This window comes from Theileria orientalis, chromosome 4 (genome assembly GCF_000740895.1).
Source record: "Theileria orientalis strain Shintoku DNA, chromosome 4, complete genome".
In the NCBI taxonomy this organism is placed as follows: Eukaryota; Apicomplexa; class Aconoidasida; order Piroplasmida; family Theileriidae; genus Theileria; species Theileria orientalis.
In genome coordinates this window covers 104274-121108 of record NC_025263.1, presented here as the reverse complement: position 1 = coordinate 121108, position 16835 = coordinate 104274, and the positions used below count along the sequence as shown (strand labels likewise).

Genomic DNA, 16835 nt, shown 5'->3' with positions numbered 1-16835 from the left:
GGAAAACTAAGAATGAGAAAAAAAATGGTAGAAGATTAATTGAGCTACGTCGACTCGTTGCCGTGAGATGAGGGAGTGAGTCGGTGGAACTGGAGCTGCTGAGGAAGCAGCTGAGTGATGTTGGAGGAATTGAGCACCCTGGGGTCGACCTTGAGGCGTTTGAGCATGCTCAAGAAGCTTCGGTTCGCAAGAAGAACGCGAAGCTTGGCGTCCATCTCGGCCTTGTAGGCGCTAACGCGAGCCTCGGACCGCTCGCCCGCATCCTGCCTCTCCAAGTAGACGTCTATGCCCTCAGGGTAGTAGGTGTACTTGGGGTTAGTCTGCTTACTGCCGTAGGCGCCGCGCAAAATGGTCATCAGGCGTTCCTCCTCATAAGAGTTGTTGGAAGAAACGAGCCTAGGAGTTAATTGTTAGAGTAATAAAGTAAATTGATAATTAAAAAGAATATGTGTTACCGAAACAAGTAGCGTATTTTTAATAAACGTATAACTAGGCACAGTATTTTTAATAAACGTATAACTAGGCATAGTATTTTTAATAAACGTATAACTAGGCATAGTATTTTTAATAAACGTATAACTAGGCATAGTATTTTTAATAAACGTGTGTATAACTAGGCAGAGTAGTGTAGGTAGAATGAATGGCCTGGTGGGCCATGGAAACAAAGGTTACCTGGGAAGCGCTTCGAGGTCGTTGGAAGTGAGGTTCTGCTTGGCGTACTTGAGGAGCATTTTGAAGTCCTTGCTCGAAAAGAAGCCCCTGGACTGAGGGTCGTCGTCAACCAATTCCATGTGCTGTAGTTTCCTGAAAGCATAGTCCTCGAGGACCTTTCTACGTAGCAGGTGAATATCCTGGGAATGGTCATCAGCGGAAAGGTTACGTTCAATTTGAGGAGAGGAGTGACCATTAAAATTGTCATGGGCGGAATCGCTGTTTGAAGTGCCAAGGGTTGAAAATGAAGAAGCAGAGGCACTGGCGATGTCGGCCTGAGTGGAAGAGTTACCGACATTATCGTTAGGCGTTGCATCATTTTGGTCATCAGTGGTGCCAGTATCAACTATTTTATGGACTATGTTTTTAATTTCATGCAGCAAGTGCCTTGATTTAGCGTCAATTTCGGGCCCAGATTCAACGGGATTCTGATTGGTCGGTTGTGACTCGGAGACTAAAGTGGTCAGTGGAGAATCGGTGTTTAAGAAAAAATGTTCGAGATTCTTATCCTTTTTAAGTCTGGATATGAACTTCGGTATGCTTATGTTCTCACGTTTTAGACTAGGATGACTTGTCGAATTCCCAGTGGGAGCCAGGTTGTGCTCCTGAGTCAATTGCGCGCCAACTGAGGCATCAACATCATGACCATCACTCATAGTTTTGAAGTCCTGCCCACGTTCATCATCTTTTACCTGTAAGCCCACATCGTCAAGATCAGGGTAGTCCGCGTAGTCGTCCTCAGAGTCATAGTCAACGTCGTCCATGAACTCATTCGTTTCGTTCTCACCGACTTGGCCTTCAATCCTAGGTGCCGTAAAGTCGCCATCGTCGTCATTTTCGTCGAGCGCCTTGAGAATATCAGGGTCTATGTCCCTAAATAACGGATGTTTCCGTGGTTTTAAGTTTCCTTGATTAAGAATGTATATACATTTGTATATCTATGTGCGCACATAACTTACTCTATGTCGTCGTCGTCCAGCACCTTGTCACCGCCGCGTTTGTTTATTTCTCCAAATTCACCAATGTCGTCTGTAAACTCTGGGAGGGCAATCTTGTTTTCTGAAATCAGCTTGCACACCCTGTCGTTCCACGTGGACACGTCGTCCTTAAACAAGTTAGACGCGCCCTTAAAGCAGGACTCCTGGGACTCGTAGAGCGTGTTGCAGTGTTCGAAAGGGTCAAAGTCCTTCGTCTCTACGAGCAACTGGCCCAGCTCCACCTCGTGCTTATTTGAACTATTCAAAAGTTGATTTATGAACTCCTCCTTCTCAGCCATGCGTCTCTCCCTCATTTCCAGCCTCTCCTTCCATAGTGCAGGGTCGTTGTTCAGAAACATCTCCTGGTCCCCAACTGAATCTGTACCAGGGCTGCTGTTTTCTTCAGACTGAGACGAGTGCAGATACTGCCTCTTATGTTCGTGTTTATCTGTTTGCACTGAGATATCGCTCGGCTTCTTGTGGAACTGCTCAAACAGGTAGTTGATCAGCTTGTAAGGCTGGTCGTACCTGTTAAAATGCTCATACTTTTCCGAGAAATCAAAGTTTTCTCCCTGGACATCCATTAACCCGTTTTTAATCTCATCCGCGAGCGTCTTAAAATATTCCTTGTTTACTCGTCTTCTCAGCCTTTCTTCTCTTAACCGTTCCCTGCTGTCTTTCTCGTCTGAACTACCATTTTCTGTCTGTTTGGGTGACCCATCTGTTTCAGACGAGGGTATAAAGCGCGTGTATATGTCTGAATTCCACACTTTGTTGTCTCCGTACCTAAAACGCTTTATTAGAATTCCACCCACTTGTATATTGACTTTTCATCCTCAGTTGGTGGAAATGCCATGTTACTCAGGTCAATGATCCTGTGCGCCAGCCTAATTATTTATTTAAAACTGAGTGATGGATTTGTATAAATCGATACGTGTTAAAATATTTTTGGTCCCTTCTAATCGCCTCTTTCGACGACAGGTCTTTAAAGAGGTTCTTTTGTATGTCTTCAAGGTCCTTTTGCTCCTATGTTAAATTATAAATTAGCCTTATTGAGTTAATATTTTCTTATACCAACCTTCAAATTCTCCAGATACAACAGATAGTCCATCGATGCATTTCTATTTGCCTTAAGTCCTTTTAAATACTCATCGTATCCACCAATGTATTTCAAACTTTCTACATCTCTAACTCTTAACTCTTTCATGAAATCCAAACTATAGTTTCCTAAAGCATTAAATTAATGGCCTTATTGTACATATAAATTGGTGTGTAACCAACTGATTAATAACTTACTTAAGTAAGATGATTGCTGTTCGGGTGTCTCTTTACCGGTCATAACATTTCTTTCAAGTTCTTCGAACAGCGTATTTTCAGTCAATCCGATTCTAAATATTTGTTGATGTCATATAATAATGCTCTACTAACAAATTTTGTACCTGTTTTTTATGATATCGATGGACTTAATATACAACTGGTTCAATTTTCCTCCAATTTTATACTTATTCCTATCCTTGTATATCCTTCCGTTGTAGCTCTTCCTCATCTTATCAGTCACTTTGATGTCACTTATATGGAGAAACGCATCGACGGCCGCTCCTATGTCAACATAGTACCCTAAGGGCGAGACCCGGACTATGACACCCTCAACAACGTCCTCAACCTAATACTCGTAGTTACTTAGCGACTTACTTCATATTCTGTTATGGGCTTTCTTTCTTCGGTTTTGATTCCACTTGCCCTTTCCCCTTCATCCTGATCCAACAAGGTACTTCTATCCTCTGGCGGTATTAGTGACAATCTTATTGTATCGTATTTTTCGTTTATCGACTTCACGTACACGTGGATGTCCTCCTTGGGTGTCAATGTGAGATCCACTCTGTCCACCCACCCCTTACTCATGTCCCTCGCGTGTAAGACTCCGTACTTTGTGCATCCAATATCAACCAGGGCATAGGTTGGAAACACTCTGGAGACTCTGCCCAAAATTCTTTCTCCGATTTTAAAATAGCATGTATCGAATCTGTTTCTGTTGTTTCTTATCACCCATTTCTACATGATAATGAAATCTACATAAACTAATATTACCGGCTTATAGTTCTCCGTCTTCTTGTTGATTACGGTCAGGTCGTGATGCAACAGGCTCCTTACCAACTTTTTACTTAAATTTCTAAAAAAGTATTAACGGTGAGAAACAGTACTGGAGTGAGTTAGGCAGCTTCTCCTTTATCTTTTCGGACGCTTCGTATCCAATCACACCCTGAAACTCTTCATCTTCATTTATCAGAGTTAAATCAAGCTTGTGAGTGCCACCAGTTTGCCCTTTGCGGTGTTTACTATACCTATCAGACAAGACCGGACTAACATGTTTACCGCTGGGTATGTGGAACGAAAATATCGTCATAAAAGAACAAAAGGTTATTATATATATTATCATCCTCCAGAAGGTCACACTTCAAACAACGGCTTTTCTACTAGGTGTATAACTCCATTGTGGCACCTCATGTTCCAACGAAGCACCTTGGATCCGTTTACGAAAATTTCCTTATCACCCTTAGATAATTCGCCTGCGTGTTCGAAGAACAGGCGTTTATTGTTCAAAGTAGTTAACGTTTCAGGCGATTTGCGGCTCTGATTGTACAACAACCAAGGCTGGGTAGGTGAGCCCAGAATGTCACGGTGTAGCCATAAATTCAAAGTAAAATGCGATCTTACAAAATCAATAATAGCTTCTTCATAGGAAGACTCTAATCTATCTAAAAATGGCCTCAAGCCCTCATCTATGGGAATGAAACCTGTAAATGGGCCAGGAAGAGAGAGTTCGTGAGATAATTTGTATCCTAAAAACTTGTTTTATCACTAAATCAGGTACCTGATTCCTTCTCTGGGTTTATTAACTTGGAAAAAACATGAGTGAATGGGTTATTATTGCACAAGGAGAGTACTGTGCGACGAATATATTTGTGTTCAAAACACCAATATACCTTGGAATTCAAGACATTAGGGTCTTTGGTAGTCCTCCTTAACTTCTTTAAGCCTCCAAAAGTTGATCTCCATAATAAATGTCTATTTAAAAACATCACAATCAAAATAATTAAACTAGTTGGAAAGGTAACAACACAAACAACGGATGGGGAAGTAACACAAAAATAAGGTTAAAAATTAAAGGAAGACTGTGAAAATACTAAAAATAAACTAAAATTTCTTTAAAGTTAAATTGTGTAAGGAGAAGGTCGAAAGTTATTCAAATTATCTTCCATTAAATAGGTTTACACATTATGCTAATTTGTAACCAATTCTAGATAGATGTGTATATCGAAATTTTTACTACTAATAATATATCTGGAACATTAAAAGATTCTACCATTAATGTGGTTTTTTGAAAGGGTACTTAATATTTAAATGCTGTTACTATCATTCCCTACATAGAAAACCTCTACAACAGTTATATTCAATTATTTTAAACATGTATTTATTAAAATTTCAGTCAAAAGATGATTTGATTTCATTTTTGGTACACTTCTTACTAGTTGTCTCCTATTTATACTATTTTAAAGCAGTAATTTCGTTCCTGTCAACCCTGTTTACCATGATGTCAGTTTTGCGAATGGACAACAAATTAGGGTATTAAAAATACGTAATAATAAATAGTTAGTTTCCCTATGTTGATAGTTTTACAATAAATTTTTAGGTATATCGTTCGCAGCCTTTCCTCCGTTTTAAATATTATTCACCTGTAAGTTATTCACGGGTTTATTTCCTTGGATTGTGAAAGGTATGTTATTTTAGTAACTTAAGAATTCTTTACAGGTCTTACTGAATTGTGTCCTGGCCCCTGGACATGACTAATGTGTCCACCGATCCAATATTGAATTGATTATAGCTTTAAAATTCCCATCGACTGTTGCAATGTTTTCGAATGTGCTCGATGTTTGGTTTATGATTGCCATTGTACTTTCAGAGTTGAAGCGACTCCTAATCTCAGCTGTGTAAGTGTGAGTCAACTAACACACTAGCATTCCTCACTGCTAATGTCCTACAATATTTACATCAATTAATTAAAGTGTGTAAGTGAAATGGGTAAGCGAGTAGACGAATGGTCAAAATGTTAATATAAAATGCCCATGGGTACGTTAGAGCATTAAAATTATAGTGGAAAGCCTTCATATCAAAAGGCGCTCTATCTGGTCCTTGGCGTCAACAATCTGCTGGTTCAAGGGCGAGCCTTCTCTGCTGGTAATGGCGCAGGAAATAACGGGGCGAGAAACTCCACAAGCTCGGCCAAGAGCAATCTTACTTGGCACAAAGATATAAGGAACATTCTGTAAAATTGGTTAAAAGTTTAAGAAAATAAGTATGTGTGCAGGAATAAGTACTTGTCTATGAGATATAAACGTACCTTGTCCTCACAGACCAGGGGTAAGTGCAAAATGATCTCCAAAGGTTCCGCATCAGCGGCCAAAACAACAACTTCGGCTATTCCTCGATTCAAAGCCTTGGTAGCTGAAGAAATAAAGTAAAAGTAAATAAAAGTACCTTCGTTAGCTCCCTTCTTCAGCTGCTTGTAGTTAGCAGCCTGTTGAACCAAGTCCAGGAGAAAACTATTCATATGATCAGTAGCCAAGGGGAAGGCCTTAGAAGTGTTGTCGTCGTTAGAAGCCATGTTAATACAACAAAATACTCACAAAATTTAATTGAAAAAAATAGTATACAGGAAAAAAAGATTGTGAACAGATAAGAATCCTAAAGATGAAATAATAATTTACAAAATAGGTAGCATCTTAAAACTATAATAAAGGTCTCAATTATAATTCAATGCTAGTTATACTAAAGGAGTAAAGTAATAAAAAGTCGCAATAAGTGCAAATAATAAAAATAAGAGTGATGCTGGGGCCAATGAGTATGTTGGTAGCCAAATATATATATAAAGCTTCATTTGTGTTTTGTGTTTCTAAAATCTAAACTTGATTTGCCGGACATAAATGTTCTGATAAAAAAATTTTAATTTTAACCCTGAACATTTTTCACACAGAGTGGAACTCAATTCATGTTTACAACATTCACCAAAATAAGACTCTCGATAAAGCTGATGTTTTAAAAAACCAGTGTAAATTTTAATTTATTTTAAATGTATCAGTAACCGTTTAGTGTGTCTAAATGACTCTGCCAAAATATATAAACCAATCCTCGGAAAACTTCCTATTCACGTCAGAATCAGTAAGCGAAGGGCACCCAGACAAACTATGCGATCAAATATCAGACGCGATATTGGACGCGTGCCTGGAACAGGTTAGTAAAATAAGAAAATCAAAGAATTAAAATAAATTTAAATATAGGACCCGGAAAGCAAAGTGGGCTGTGAAGTGTGCGCAACATTTGATACAATAATGGTATTCGGAGAAATAAGCACAAAGGCCAAAGTTGATTACGAAAAGGTGGTCAGAGATTTGATCAGAGAAGTAGGATACACGTCCATAGATAAAGGTAAAAAAATAAATAAATAAAGTAGATGTAAAGAATAAAAGGAACGTTAAAAATAAATAAATAGGATTGGACTGTGAAAAGGTAAATATAATATTGAAACTTAAAACACAATCGCCAGAAATAGCAAAAAACGTACACGTGGGAAGGTCAATTGAACAAATAGGAGCAGGTAAGAAGAAAAAAAATAAAATAGTAGTGAGTATTGGTGATAAGGTAGTTAAGATAGTAAGCAGAAAGGAAAGAAATAACGGAAAATTAGGAGACCAGGGAATTATGTTTGGTTACGCAACGAATGAGACGCCAGAAGCATTCCCACTGTCACACCTGCTAGCAACGAAGCTGGTGCAGAGGTTAGCGTACGTGAGGAAGAACAACATAGTGCCGTACCTGAGGCCGGATTCTAAGACGCAGGTGACTCTGGAGTACAGAAAGAACACAAACGACGTGGTGGAGCCGAAAAGAATTCACACAATACTGCTGTGCACACAACATAACCCAGACGTAAGTGGACAGTGACTTTGTTAGAAGTAGTAGATAGATAAGTTATAGTAAATGAAGTGTATAAGGGTGATGAAAGTAGTGAATAGAATATTAGGAAGTGAGATTGGTGAATTAGTAAAAATATATAAAATATGTAGGTTGACTACGAAAAAATGAAAAAGGACCTGATGCAGCACGTAGTGATGAAAGTTATGCCAAAAAACCTAATAGACGAAAACACGGAGTTTCTGTTCAACGTAGCAGGGTCGTTTGTAGTAGGAGGGCCCTCGTCAGACGCAGGACTGACAGGAAGAAAAATAATAGTGGATACGTACGGAGGATGGGGAGCACACGGTGGAGGATGCTTCTCAGGAAAAGACGCAACGAAAGTAGATAGATCAGGAGCGTACTACGCAAGATGGGTAGCAAAGTCACTGGTGGTCAACGGATTCTGTAAAAGAGTGCTAGTGCAAGTGTCGTACTCAATAGGACTGGTGGACCCAGTGTCACTATACGTAAACTCGTACAGAACAGTGACAAAAGGATACACAGACGAAGACCTGGAAAACATAATACTGAGAAATTTTAACTTCAGAGTAGGACACATAATAGAGGAACTGAAGCTGAGAAGACCAATATTCAGAAAAACAAGCGTATACGGACACTTCGGAAGAGAAGAACCAGACTTCCTGTGGGAACACGCAAAGGATCTATCTCACGAGAAGAAGAAAAGCGGAAACAGCCACAGAGTAAACGGATACGGAAGAAAGACAGAAAAGGAATTATAAAAGTAATAAATATGATGGAATGTATATTAGTATGTGATAGAAAATAAGAGTAGGTGCGAGTGGGAGATAGCGTCCCCATTAAAAGAAAATAAAAGGTGGAAAAAAAGGAAAAGTAAAAATAAAAATACTAAAATTTAATAAATTGTACAAATATATAGTAAGTAAAAGTGAAATAAAAAAGTAATTTCAATTGTAAGTAAACCTTCCTAGTCACATGTGTAATAAAAATAAAAATTAATAAAATAACATACACATCAATATTATAAAGTAAAAATAAGTTAATGATAAAGTGTAACGGGATTGTAAAATACCCGGAAATAAAAAAAGAATATAGTAAATCGCAAATACAAAAATACGTGAAGGAGTTTTTAAACCATAGTAATAAGTATGAAGGAAAAGCAACGCACGAAGCATGGAGAGAAACGAGCGGCTGGAAATACATAGTCAAATGCCTAGAGTCAGTACAAAATGGAGGAAAGGAGAAAGTGGACGAGAAGGAATTGAATAAGTACGAAGCATACTGCTATGTGTTGAATAAATATGAAATATTTGAACAAGTAGTAAGAATAGTGGAAAGAGTGAGAAGAGGAGAAGGAGAAAAAATGAAGTTGTTCGGACTGCCAGTGGCACTGAAAGATAATTTGACGTTGAAGGAAGTACCATTTTCAAACGGTAAGTGGAAAGGAAAAGTAAAAGTAAGTAGGAGTGACAAAAGGACCATATAAGTCGTCGTACACAGCAACGTCAGTGAAGGGACTGCTGGAACAGGGAATAATAGTAGTAGGAAAGACAAAATTAAACGGATTCGGAGTGGGATCGAACACGACGGAAGTTATAAACCCGCTGGGAGAAGAGTACATAGTGGGAGGGTCCTCAGGAGGCTCGGCAGTGGCAGTCTCAGGAAACGCAGTGACCTGCGCAGTGGGAACGGACACGGGAGGCTCAGTGAGGTGCCCAGCAGCCTTCGCATCAGCAGTGGGCTACAGGCCGTCCTACGGAGTTATAAGCAGGTACGGAATGAGTGAGCTGTGCGGATCCTTCGACACAGTAGGATACATAACGAACAACGTGGAACAGGCGCTGATAATGGCGGCCGCGACAATAGGACACGATAGAAAGGACATGAACAGTAGGCCGGAAGCAGACGAGTTGAAGAGGAAGGTGGGAGAACTGGTAGAAAGAACAAGCACGTCGAAAAGTAAGTTAATCGTTCAAGTGAACACAGCTGAGTAGAAGAAATAAGAATATTTAGAGTAAATAGTTAAATATAAGAAATAGGAGGTATTTAAGTAGTTTAGTGGCGGTGGTGAAGTTAGGTGATGATTAATGTAATGAGGTAACTGATGAACGTAGGAATTATGAATGGATGGAAGTCGCTGGAAAAACTTAAGATAGGAATGTTCGACGCAGAAGAAATATATAAACTGGGATACATAGACGAAGAAAATAAGAAAAACATGGAAAACGTGGAAAAAATAACAAAAAAATTGGGAGCGGAGGTAGTGAAGGTGGAGGCACTGAAGCTGAGAGAGTGCACAGCACTCTACTACCTGAAAACTGCGAAAAACGTGGCGACGAACATAAGAAGGTTCAAAAACCACCCGTATCAGAAGAAGCACCAGGAGCTGGAGGAGTTCCTGCTTAACCTGGACCCGAGAATAACAGAAAGGTTCCTGCTGGGTAGGTAAAATGAAAAATAGGAAACGTGTAGGAGAGTACGTGAAGGAAGTGAGCTACGAAGTGGAAAAGCTGTTCGAAGATAAGAAGAGGGAGCTGGTGAAGTGGGTGGAGAAGAACAAAATGTTCAAGGAGGTGGAGTTCCTGATAACGCCGACGACGTCGGAAGTGCTGCCGCTCAAAAACGAAGACTACCAGTCAAAGAACATGTACATGGTAAGTTAAAAGGCTTAAATGGAAGCGTAGCTGGACATATTCGAAACAGTGGCGCCGATACTGGGAGTGTGCTCAATGTCGTTGCCCCTGAGGAACGGAACAAGACCAAACGCGTTCCAAATAACAGGAGGATACCTCCAGGACCACAAACTGTTCGAAATCTCAAGAATATACGAAGATAACATGAACAAATAAGTCAAATAAAAGGAAAGAGAAAATAAAAAATAATATAATAAGTAAAATAAATGTATATAGTAAGCAAAGCACACCATAAAAGAAGTAAGAAAACATTTCAGAGAAAAAAAGAAGGATTCCAAAATTAAATAATAAAAAATTATAATATTTAAAATTAAATAGATGTTTAATAAATATTGTAACCTCCAGATAGATTCTATGAGCATAAATAAATGATAGAGATCAGCATCAGAGAAGAAACAATAATAAACTAAAAAGGAAGATAAAGTAATAAAAAATAAAGAAAAGATGAAAATAATTTAAAGATTTAAAGAGAGATTAGCATAAAAGTATATGGAATCGAGAGTAATGGAAGGGAAAAAAGGAGAAAACGTGAAAGAGGACCCGGAAAAAAGGAAAAACACAAACTTCGAATGTAACATATGCTTCGACGACGTAAACGAACCGGTGGTGACGAGATGCGGCCACCTGTTCTGCTGGTCGTGCCTCCTCTCGTGGATGAACCGGAGAAACTACCAGTGTCCAATATGCCAAGCAGGAATATCGAGAGAAAACGTAATACCGCTCTACGGACACGGACAAAACCAAACTGATCCAAGGTGCGAAGTAAATAGTAGATAAAAATTGGCAGGAATAAGCCTGAGGAGCCTAGGCCGAAGGCGGAAAGGCCAAGATCGGAGCAGAGGGGACAACCAGTAAGCGCAAACAGATAAATCCGCAGTTTTTCAGAGGATACGACGGAGGGGTCTCGATATCGTTTGGAGCATTTCCATTCTCGTTCGTGCTGCCATTCGGAGTGTGGTCCTCGAGCAGCGGGCCGAATATATCAAGTCTGTTCGGATTGAACCAGTCAACACACAATATGACGCCAGGTAAGAACAGAAGATAGTGACGGCTTGAATAGAGCAAAGAAGAGCATACACAAACTCAGTGTTTTTGATAGTAGTGGGAGTCCTGATGGTAGGATACATACTGTTCTTCGCATAAACCACAAAAACAAATAATATAGATACTTTCATAATATATTGGTAATATATGAGGCAAATAGAAGTAATAAGAGTAAATAAATGAAGATGAACACGTGCACATTTTTGTGAGGAAAGAATTAAAAAATATTGTGGAATTTAATAAAAACCAGTGTAAAAAGTATATAATAATAAGTGTAATTTAAAATAAAACAGTAAAATGGTAGTAAATATAGTACCAAGGTCATCGAACAGCGTAGAAACATTATTTTCATCATACTCAGTAACTTATCAGCTAAAAATAAATAAATACTTAGGGAGGAAAAAACTATGTACAAACAAGCCAATTGAGGGAGTTAGTAAGCGAATTGGTAAGTAAATATGTATAAAATAAAAGTAAAGTATGTAAAAGAGATGTACTGATATGTAAGGGAAAATTAATAGAAAAATAATTAAAATAAAAAAATTAGGGATACGCTCCATCAATTAAAGAAGTGGAGGAATTTTCAAGAAAATCAGGACCACAATGTGATTTGACAGGACTTAAAGGATTCTTGAAGACAATCGAACACCCAGAAGATACACACGCAAACCTGAGAGAACTATTTAAATTTTATGACACGAACGTTAGAGTTTATTAAGATAAAGATGTGTAGAACACAGGAAGAATAAGTAAGGGTCTGCTGGAAAAGCTGCTGTCAAACGTAGGAGAGCCTCTCTCGAAGAACGAGCTGGAAACGTTCTTTAAGTAAGTGAAGTATAAAAAAATAAAACATTATTGTAGCATGCTGGCCCTCGAAGGAGACGAAGTGGAGTACGAGGACCTAGTGAACAAGTAAATTTTAAGTCGAACACAACGCGTAGGTTAATGCTAAAGTGATGCCTCTCTTATACGTGTTATTCAAAGAATTCATCAGATCCATCAAAGCCAGGCTGCCCATGGACGTTCGAAACCCTGTCAGGCCCCTTTACCTCCTTTACGACTTTTTTGGGACTATCAGGGTCAACCTCAACATGAGGTTTGGCCGGTTTAGGCAGAGTCTCGTGTGCTTTTTTGGGCACCAAAGACTCCTGAGAAACCGCCTTGGGTTTTTGAACCACTTCATCTAGATCTTTGGGCTTGGACATCTTGGTTCGGTTGTGGTACCCATGGACTTCAGACATTATGCCGTAGTTTTCATCCTCAGGATCAACTACGTCGACGTCCTCCTCCAGCCTTTTCAAATTAAACTTTCTAGCCAGCTTTGCAATTTTTTCCTTAGGCAACTTTGTCTTGGTCGGATGGCCACTGATTTCACCCATGATGCCGTAATTCTCGTCCTCAGCCTTGACCTCCTCAAAATCGTCCTCAAATTTGTTCGGTGCTCGTTGTTCTTGCGTCTTTATAACCTCAGGGACATCCTTTGGTTTTGTAGATTTAATTTCAGGAGATAAGTCACCATATAACTCTGTGAAAATACCATCATTTACATCCTCGTCTTTTTTCTGTACGGGTTTATCAACTACTTTAACCTTTACAGGCGATTTGGGGTAATCAGATAGTTTATTTTTAGTTGGATCTCCATATAGTTCACTAAATATACCGTCATTTTTATCAGATGAGGGCAACGGCTTAGTCTCTTGCAATTTATCCCCTGTAAATAGATTAGAGTTTAAATATTTTGGGTAGGTTTCAATAATAGTATTTTGTTTGGAGTCAACTCAAATATTTTACAGTAAATTAGTGTTGAATTATAACTACTTTATGAATTTTTGTATCTTGATTTACACTGATACCTCTTCCGCGACCGTCGCTTTTTGTCTTTTTATTAGCAGGGTTAATGGTATAGTACAAGTCAACAGTTATCCAAGCTGTAAGACCAAGAGAACAAAAAACGTACAACAGAGTTATAATATTAAATACCTTCAAAGGTGCCATTTTCAATATTATATTGAACTGAATGATAAGTTAGGGACTTGATAGCTATGAGTGATTTTGTCAATATTCATAAACTTTCCATCAAAAATATGCACATGTGTTGTATAAATTGTTTTAAAAAATTGATATATGAATCACTTATAATTGATAGATGTGTATTTAATGATAATTAATAGATACGTCTCGTGGAATAAAGAATTTGAGTTGGATCTTTCTAGTCAACTTTATTGTCTGAAGTGGATTCTTAAAAAGTTATCAAAAATTATATAAATACACAATGAAATAAGTTATATAGGTGTGTTTTAAACGATAAAGATGATTATTTAATTCATTTTTCTATTTTTTCGTTATTTTGGAAAATTTGAGGGGATGAGTACATCGTTGGCGAAAGTGTAATTTTTGAGGGGAAAGTACCAATAAATAATTTTTGCAATATTTTGAGGGAAACTGGTATATTAGGCTGCAAAGGAGTATACAGCTGCAGAAACTTGTTTGTATTAATAATTCTTACTGAAGTATATGTGTTGTTACCGGTTACCATATAGTATATACTTAGTTGACTTGTGTGTGTATAGAATGATGTATATACATTATATACACTGATATATGTGTGTGAGTATATATATGTGTGTATTAGTATACATATGTGTGTGTGAATTTATTGATATATAAAACATACGTGCGTGTATAAAGTAATAATGTATGAAAATGTCGTTCATTGAAATTAAAATCTGTATTGTTTGTTGTAATTCCAGAAGTGTGAGTGTGAGAGAATGTGTGAAAAGTGCGAGTCAATAGAGTTATCCATAATGACACTGCGAACTGCGTTGTTAAGCTCCGAAAACAATCTATAGTATACAGAATCTCTGGTCAGCTGCTCATCCAAGTTATCCTGGGTGACCAAGATCAAATTATCAGTCAACAATTTCCTTTGCTTATTGTGTAACAGCGTATCCGTGTGTGAATTGTTGAAACAATTGGGACTTTCTAATTTGTGTGAAGTGTTGTGATTGTCGCTGCACTTCATGAGTTGCAGAATCCTCAAGTAAAGATAGTTTTCAAATTTGACGTATTCCTTAATAATCCAACGGAAAGCGTCTGTTTTCCCGAGGTCGTAGAAAAACCTCAACTGATACTCGTCGGACGAATACAAGGATATGTTAAACTGCTCCTTTTTGGGGACATTATTGCAAAGCAGTCCAGTGGAAGCGGAATAGTTGTAAATTAATAGCAAGGGTGGGACAAGCAGGGTCAAAAGATTCACCAAGTTACTGGCCCTGCGCGCTGAGTCGTCCACCTGGTGCGTGCCACAGATGCTACTATATTGGGACACAAACGAGGAAGGGTCATCCTGGATGTATTCAGTCACTGAACGCCCTAAAAACTGCGCCAACTGCAGGTACAGGTACGTCAGGAGCGACACTGGCGAGGTGTGTATGGGCCTCTTCAGAAACTTGGACGACCCCAGCGTTTTAACGATATCCGTGTTCTCGGCCGCCTCATACTTCCTGAGGTTATACTTGTCAACTTCCACTGTGTTCTCGTAGTTTGAGACCAGCACAAACAGGTCCATCATACTTCTAGAGCTCCATAAAGCCGACAGTTTCGAATATTCTCTCGTCTCGACGTAACTTGTCAGCTTTGAGCGGTCAACTTTTACCTTCGGTATCGACTGCTTTGCAACGTGGTTATACAGGTTAATTGCGTGAATGAGTTCATTTTTAAACTCCGAAACCATGTTCAGGGTTTCAAGCGTCAGCCTTCTGATGTACAACTGATATATTATCGACTTTAGCCGTACGTAATATGCTAAGAATCTATCACTCGTCGTCAGGTGCGGCGTTATGTATTCGTTCAATAACCTCTGCTTATTTATTGAGCTGGACGTAAAATTGTACGGGTTAACTCTGACTACTCTTGTAGTGTTAGTTTCCGGGCATCCAAAACTCCTATTCAGGCTAAGCTGTCCGTCGTAGCAGGGCTCCCCTTTATAGTACACAAAGTCCTTAGAGGACACCAAGGGAATGTATGAACTGGCCCTTAGACAGTCGATCAGGTCTGGGACGCTCAGAAAGTGCGAGTTCAACATAGTTTTAAACCTCAGTCTTCTAATCACCGAGTACCCAACTGTCAATGCTCCTATTCTTTCATTTATAAATTGGTGAGAGCCTTCTTTCAAAATTTCTGATAGGCCGATCCTGACTAAGTCATCTAAGTTTTTAGCCTGTTCTTTATCTTCGGAATCAGCTTCTTTCACCGATCCCTTATCTAATTTTTTCCGATTCATTGACCTCAACCTTTTCGAAAAGCGCTCTACTACATTCATACAGTTGATAAACCCGTTTAGAATCACACTCGAGCATACGGAAAGTGATCCTGACGATGCTCCTGCTATCGGAACCGTGCAATTGATTGCGTTATGCTCACAGAGGTAACTGAGTACGCCCAAATGGTACGGAATCAGGAAGCCAGACGGAGAAAAGGAGAATCCTATGTCGGAAGTGGCGCCTCCCACGTTCGTTAACTTATTCTTGTCCAACAAAGATACGCCTCTTACCCCTTCATATCCGAACACGTAATCCTCGCTCAGCTCCAAAGCTCCGATCCTTCTGTAGAACTTCAGCATATCGTTAATGTATCCGTCGCTGACTCTCGAAAATGAACAGGAATCCATGTTATGGCAGGACGCCTTCAACTCCGCCAAGTTAGGCTCACTGGATTCCACAATGACTGCGTTTACCGAACTCAAAAGTGACAAAAACAGGTGATAGTAACTAGGTTGATTCGAGTTTCCAAACTCCCTGTAAACATTCGGATTCAGATACATCAAGAGCAATTCGCTGTTGAACATCCTGTGTAATCTGATTTTACTTTTTCCGCTAAAGCGGGACGTGTCATTAGATCGAATGAAGCTGGTTAACTGCCTGTCAAATCGCAGTGCAAAGTTGCTTAGAACATAGTTCAGGGCATATCTGACCGAGTAGTCGCCAGCAATGGAGTTTAAATCAAAATCATTGGAGCCAGTCCTTCTGTTTAATATTTTTCTTAAGACTTCCAAATTGAAATGTGTTAAAGTGTCCTTAGGTAAAGAGTGTGATATAACGTCGCCGGAATACACACTCAGGCCCTGCCATTCTTTAAAGTCAGACATTTCAATATAGGAATCAAAAAATAAGTATTTAAAATAAGTTCATTTCAAAGGGAAGATTCTTCGAAAGGCTTAAACATGTGATACATCCTACTAACGCTTATCATAAGAATCGCCCAAGAGAAGAAAATGAGTGCAAAAACCATCGTGTATACCATCGAATTATTCCCAAAAGTTTTCAATTTGACTTTGTATAGATAAGGATTTAAATTCCATAAAAATTTTCAGAAACTAAGTTGTTTTAAGAATTTTGAACCTTTGGAAATAAAAGAGTAA

General features: G+C 38.9%; 11 protein-coding genes across 11 annotated transcripts; 5 read left to right on the top strand and 6 right to left on the bottom strand.

The window, feature by feature from the left end:
• Nucleotides 1-44: 44 nt before the first annotated feature.
• On the bottom strand, nt 45-4092 carry TOT_040000053 (uncharacterized protein; the record flags this gene model as incomplete). The annotated part of the gene is made up of 13 exons (XM_009693678.1): nt 45-396; nt 673-764; nt 828-1584; nt 1671-2474; nt 2504-2575; nt 2623-2714; nt 2767-2915; nt 2985-3076; nt 3128-3351; nt 3381-3740; nt 3777-3858; nt 3890-4010; nt 4062-4092. The coding sequence occupies 13 exons, from the start codon at nt 4090-4092 to the stop codon at nt 45-47; spliced, it is 3228 nt and encodes a 1075-aa protein (XP_009691973.1).
• A 44-nt stretch (nt 4093-4136) lies between these two features.
• On the bottom strand, nt 4137-4768 carry TOT_040000052 (uncharacterized protein; the record flags this gene model as incomplete). Its single annotated transcript, XM_009693677.1, has 2 exons — nt 4137-4528; nt 4561-4768. 2 exons carry the CDS (start codon nt 4766-4768, stop codon nt 4137-4139), a joined length of 600 nt encoding a protein of 199 aa, XP_009691972.1.
• Nucleotides 4769-5057: 289 nt separating this feature from the next.
• On the top strand, nt 5058-5428 carry TOT_040000051 (uncharacterized protein; the record flags this gene model as incomplete). Its single annotated transcript, XM_009693676.1, has 3 exons — nt 5058-5075; nt 5176-5312; nt 5380-5428. 3 exons carry the CDS (start codon nt 5058-5060, stop codon nt 5426-5428), a joined length of 204 nt encoding a protein of 67 aa, XP_009691971.1.
• A 423-nt stretch (nt 5429-5851) lies between these two features.
• Nucleotides 5852-6351, bottom strand: TOT_040000050 (high-mobility group protein; the record flags this gene model as incomplete). Its single annotated transcript, XM_009693675.1, has 3 exons — nt 5852-6010; nt 6088-6191; nt 6225-6351. 3 exons carry the CDS (start codon nt 6349-6351, stop codon nt 5852-5854), a joined length of 390 nt encoding a protein of 129 aa, XP_009691970.1.
• A 494-nt stretch (nt 6352-6845) lies between these two features.
• Nucleotides 6846-8440, top strand: TOT_040000049 (S-adenosylmethionine synthetase; the record flags this gene model as incomplete). Its single annotated transcript, XM_009693674.1, has 5 exons — nt 6846-6977; nt 7025-7172; nt 7237-7341; nt 7432-7673; nt 7811-8440. The coding sequence occupies 5 exons, from the start codon at nt 6846-6848 to the stop codon at nt 8438-8440; spliced, it is 1257 nt and encodes a 418-aa protein (XP_009691969.1).
• A 281-nt stretch (nt 8441-8721) lies between these two features.
• Nucleotides 8722-10528, top strand: TOT_040000048 (uncharacterized protein; the record flags this gene model as incomplete). The annotated part of the gene is made up of 5 exons (XM_009693673.1): nt 8722-9112; nt 9144-9638; nt 9794-10120; nt 10152-10333; nt 10364-10528. 5 exons carry the CDS (start codon nt 8722-8724, stop codon nt 10526-10528), a joined length of 1560 nt encoding a protein of 519 aa, XP_009691968.1.
• A 348-nt stretch (nt 10529-10876) lies between these two features.
• Nucleotides 10877-11532, top strand: TOT_040000047 (uncharacterized protein; the record flags this gene model as incomplete). The annotated part of the gene is given in 3 exon segments (XM_009693672.1): nt 10877-11134; nt 11181-11400; nt 11411-11532. 3 exon segments carry the CDS (start codon nt 10877-10879, stop codon nt 11530-11532), a joined length of 600 nt encoding a protein of 199 aa, XP_009691967.1.
• A 181-nt stretch (nt 11533-11713) lies between these two features.
• TOT_040000046 (uncharacterized protein) lies at nt 11714-12332 on the top strand (the record flags this gene model as incomplete). Its single annotated transcript, XM_009693671.1, has 5 exons — nt 11714-11776; nt 11811-11864; nt 11964-12119; nt 12150-12241; nt 12278-12332. The coding sequence occupies 5 exons, from the start codon at nt 11714-11716 to the stop codon at nt 12330-12332; spliced, it is 420 nt and encodes a 139-aa protein (XP_009691966.1).
• A 58-nt stretch (nt 12333-12390) lies between these two features.
• On the bottom strand, nt 12391-13411 carry TOT_040000045 (conserved hypothetical protein; the record flags this gene model as incomplete). Its single annotated transcript, XM_009693670.1, has 2 exons — nt 12391-13193; nt 13270-13411. The coding sequence occupies 2 exons, from the start codon at nt 13409-13411 to the stop codon at nt 12391-12393; spliced, it is 945 nt and encodes a 314-aa protein (XP_009691965.1).
• A 328-nt stretch (nt 13412-13739) lies between these two features.
• Nucleotides 13740-13952, bottom strand: TOT_040000044 (hypothetical protein; the record flags this gene model as incomplete). Its single annotated transcript, XM_009693669.1, has 1 exon — nt 13740-13952. The coding sequence occupies one exon, from the start codon at nt 13950-13952 to the stop codon at nt 13740-13742; it is 213 nt and encodes a 70-aa protein (XP_009691964.1).
• A 183-nt stretch (nt 13953-14135) lies between these two features.
• TOT_040000043 (conserved hypothetical protein) lies at nt 14136-16562 on the bottom strand (the record flags this gene model as incomplete). Its single annotated transcript, XM_009693668.1, has 1 exon — nt 14136-16562. The coding sequence occupies one exon, from the start codon at nt 16560-16562 to the stop codon at nt 14136-14138; it is 2427 nt and encodes an 808-aa protein (XP_009691963.1).
• Nucleotides 16563-16835: the final 273 nt, after the last annotated feature.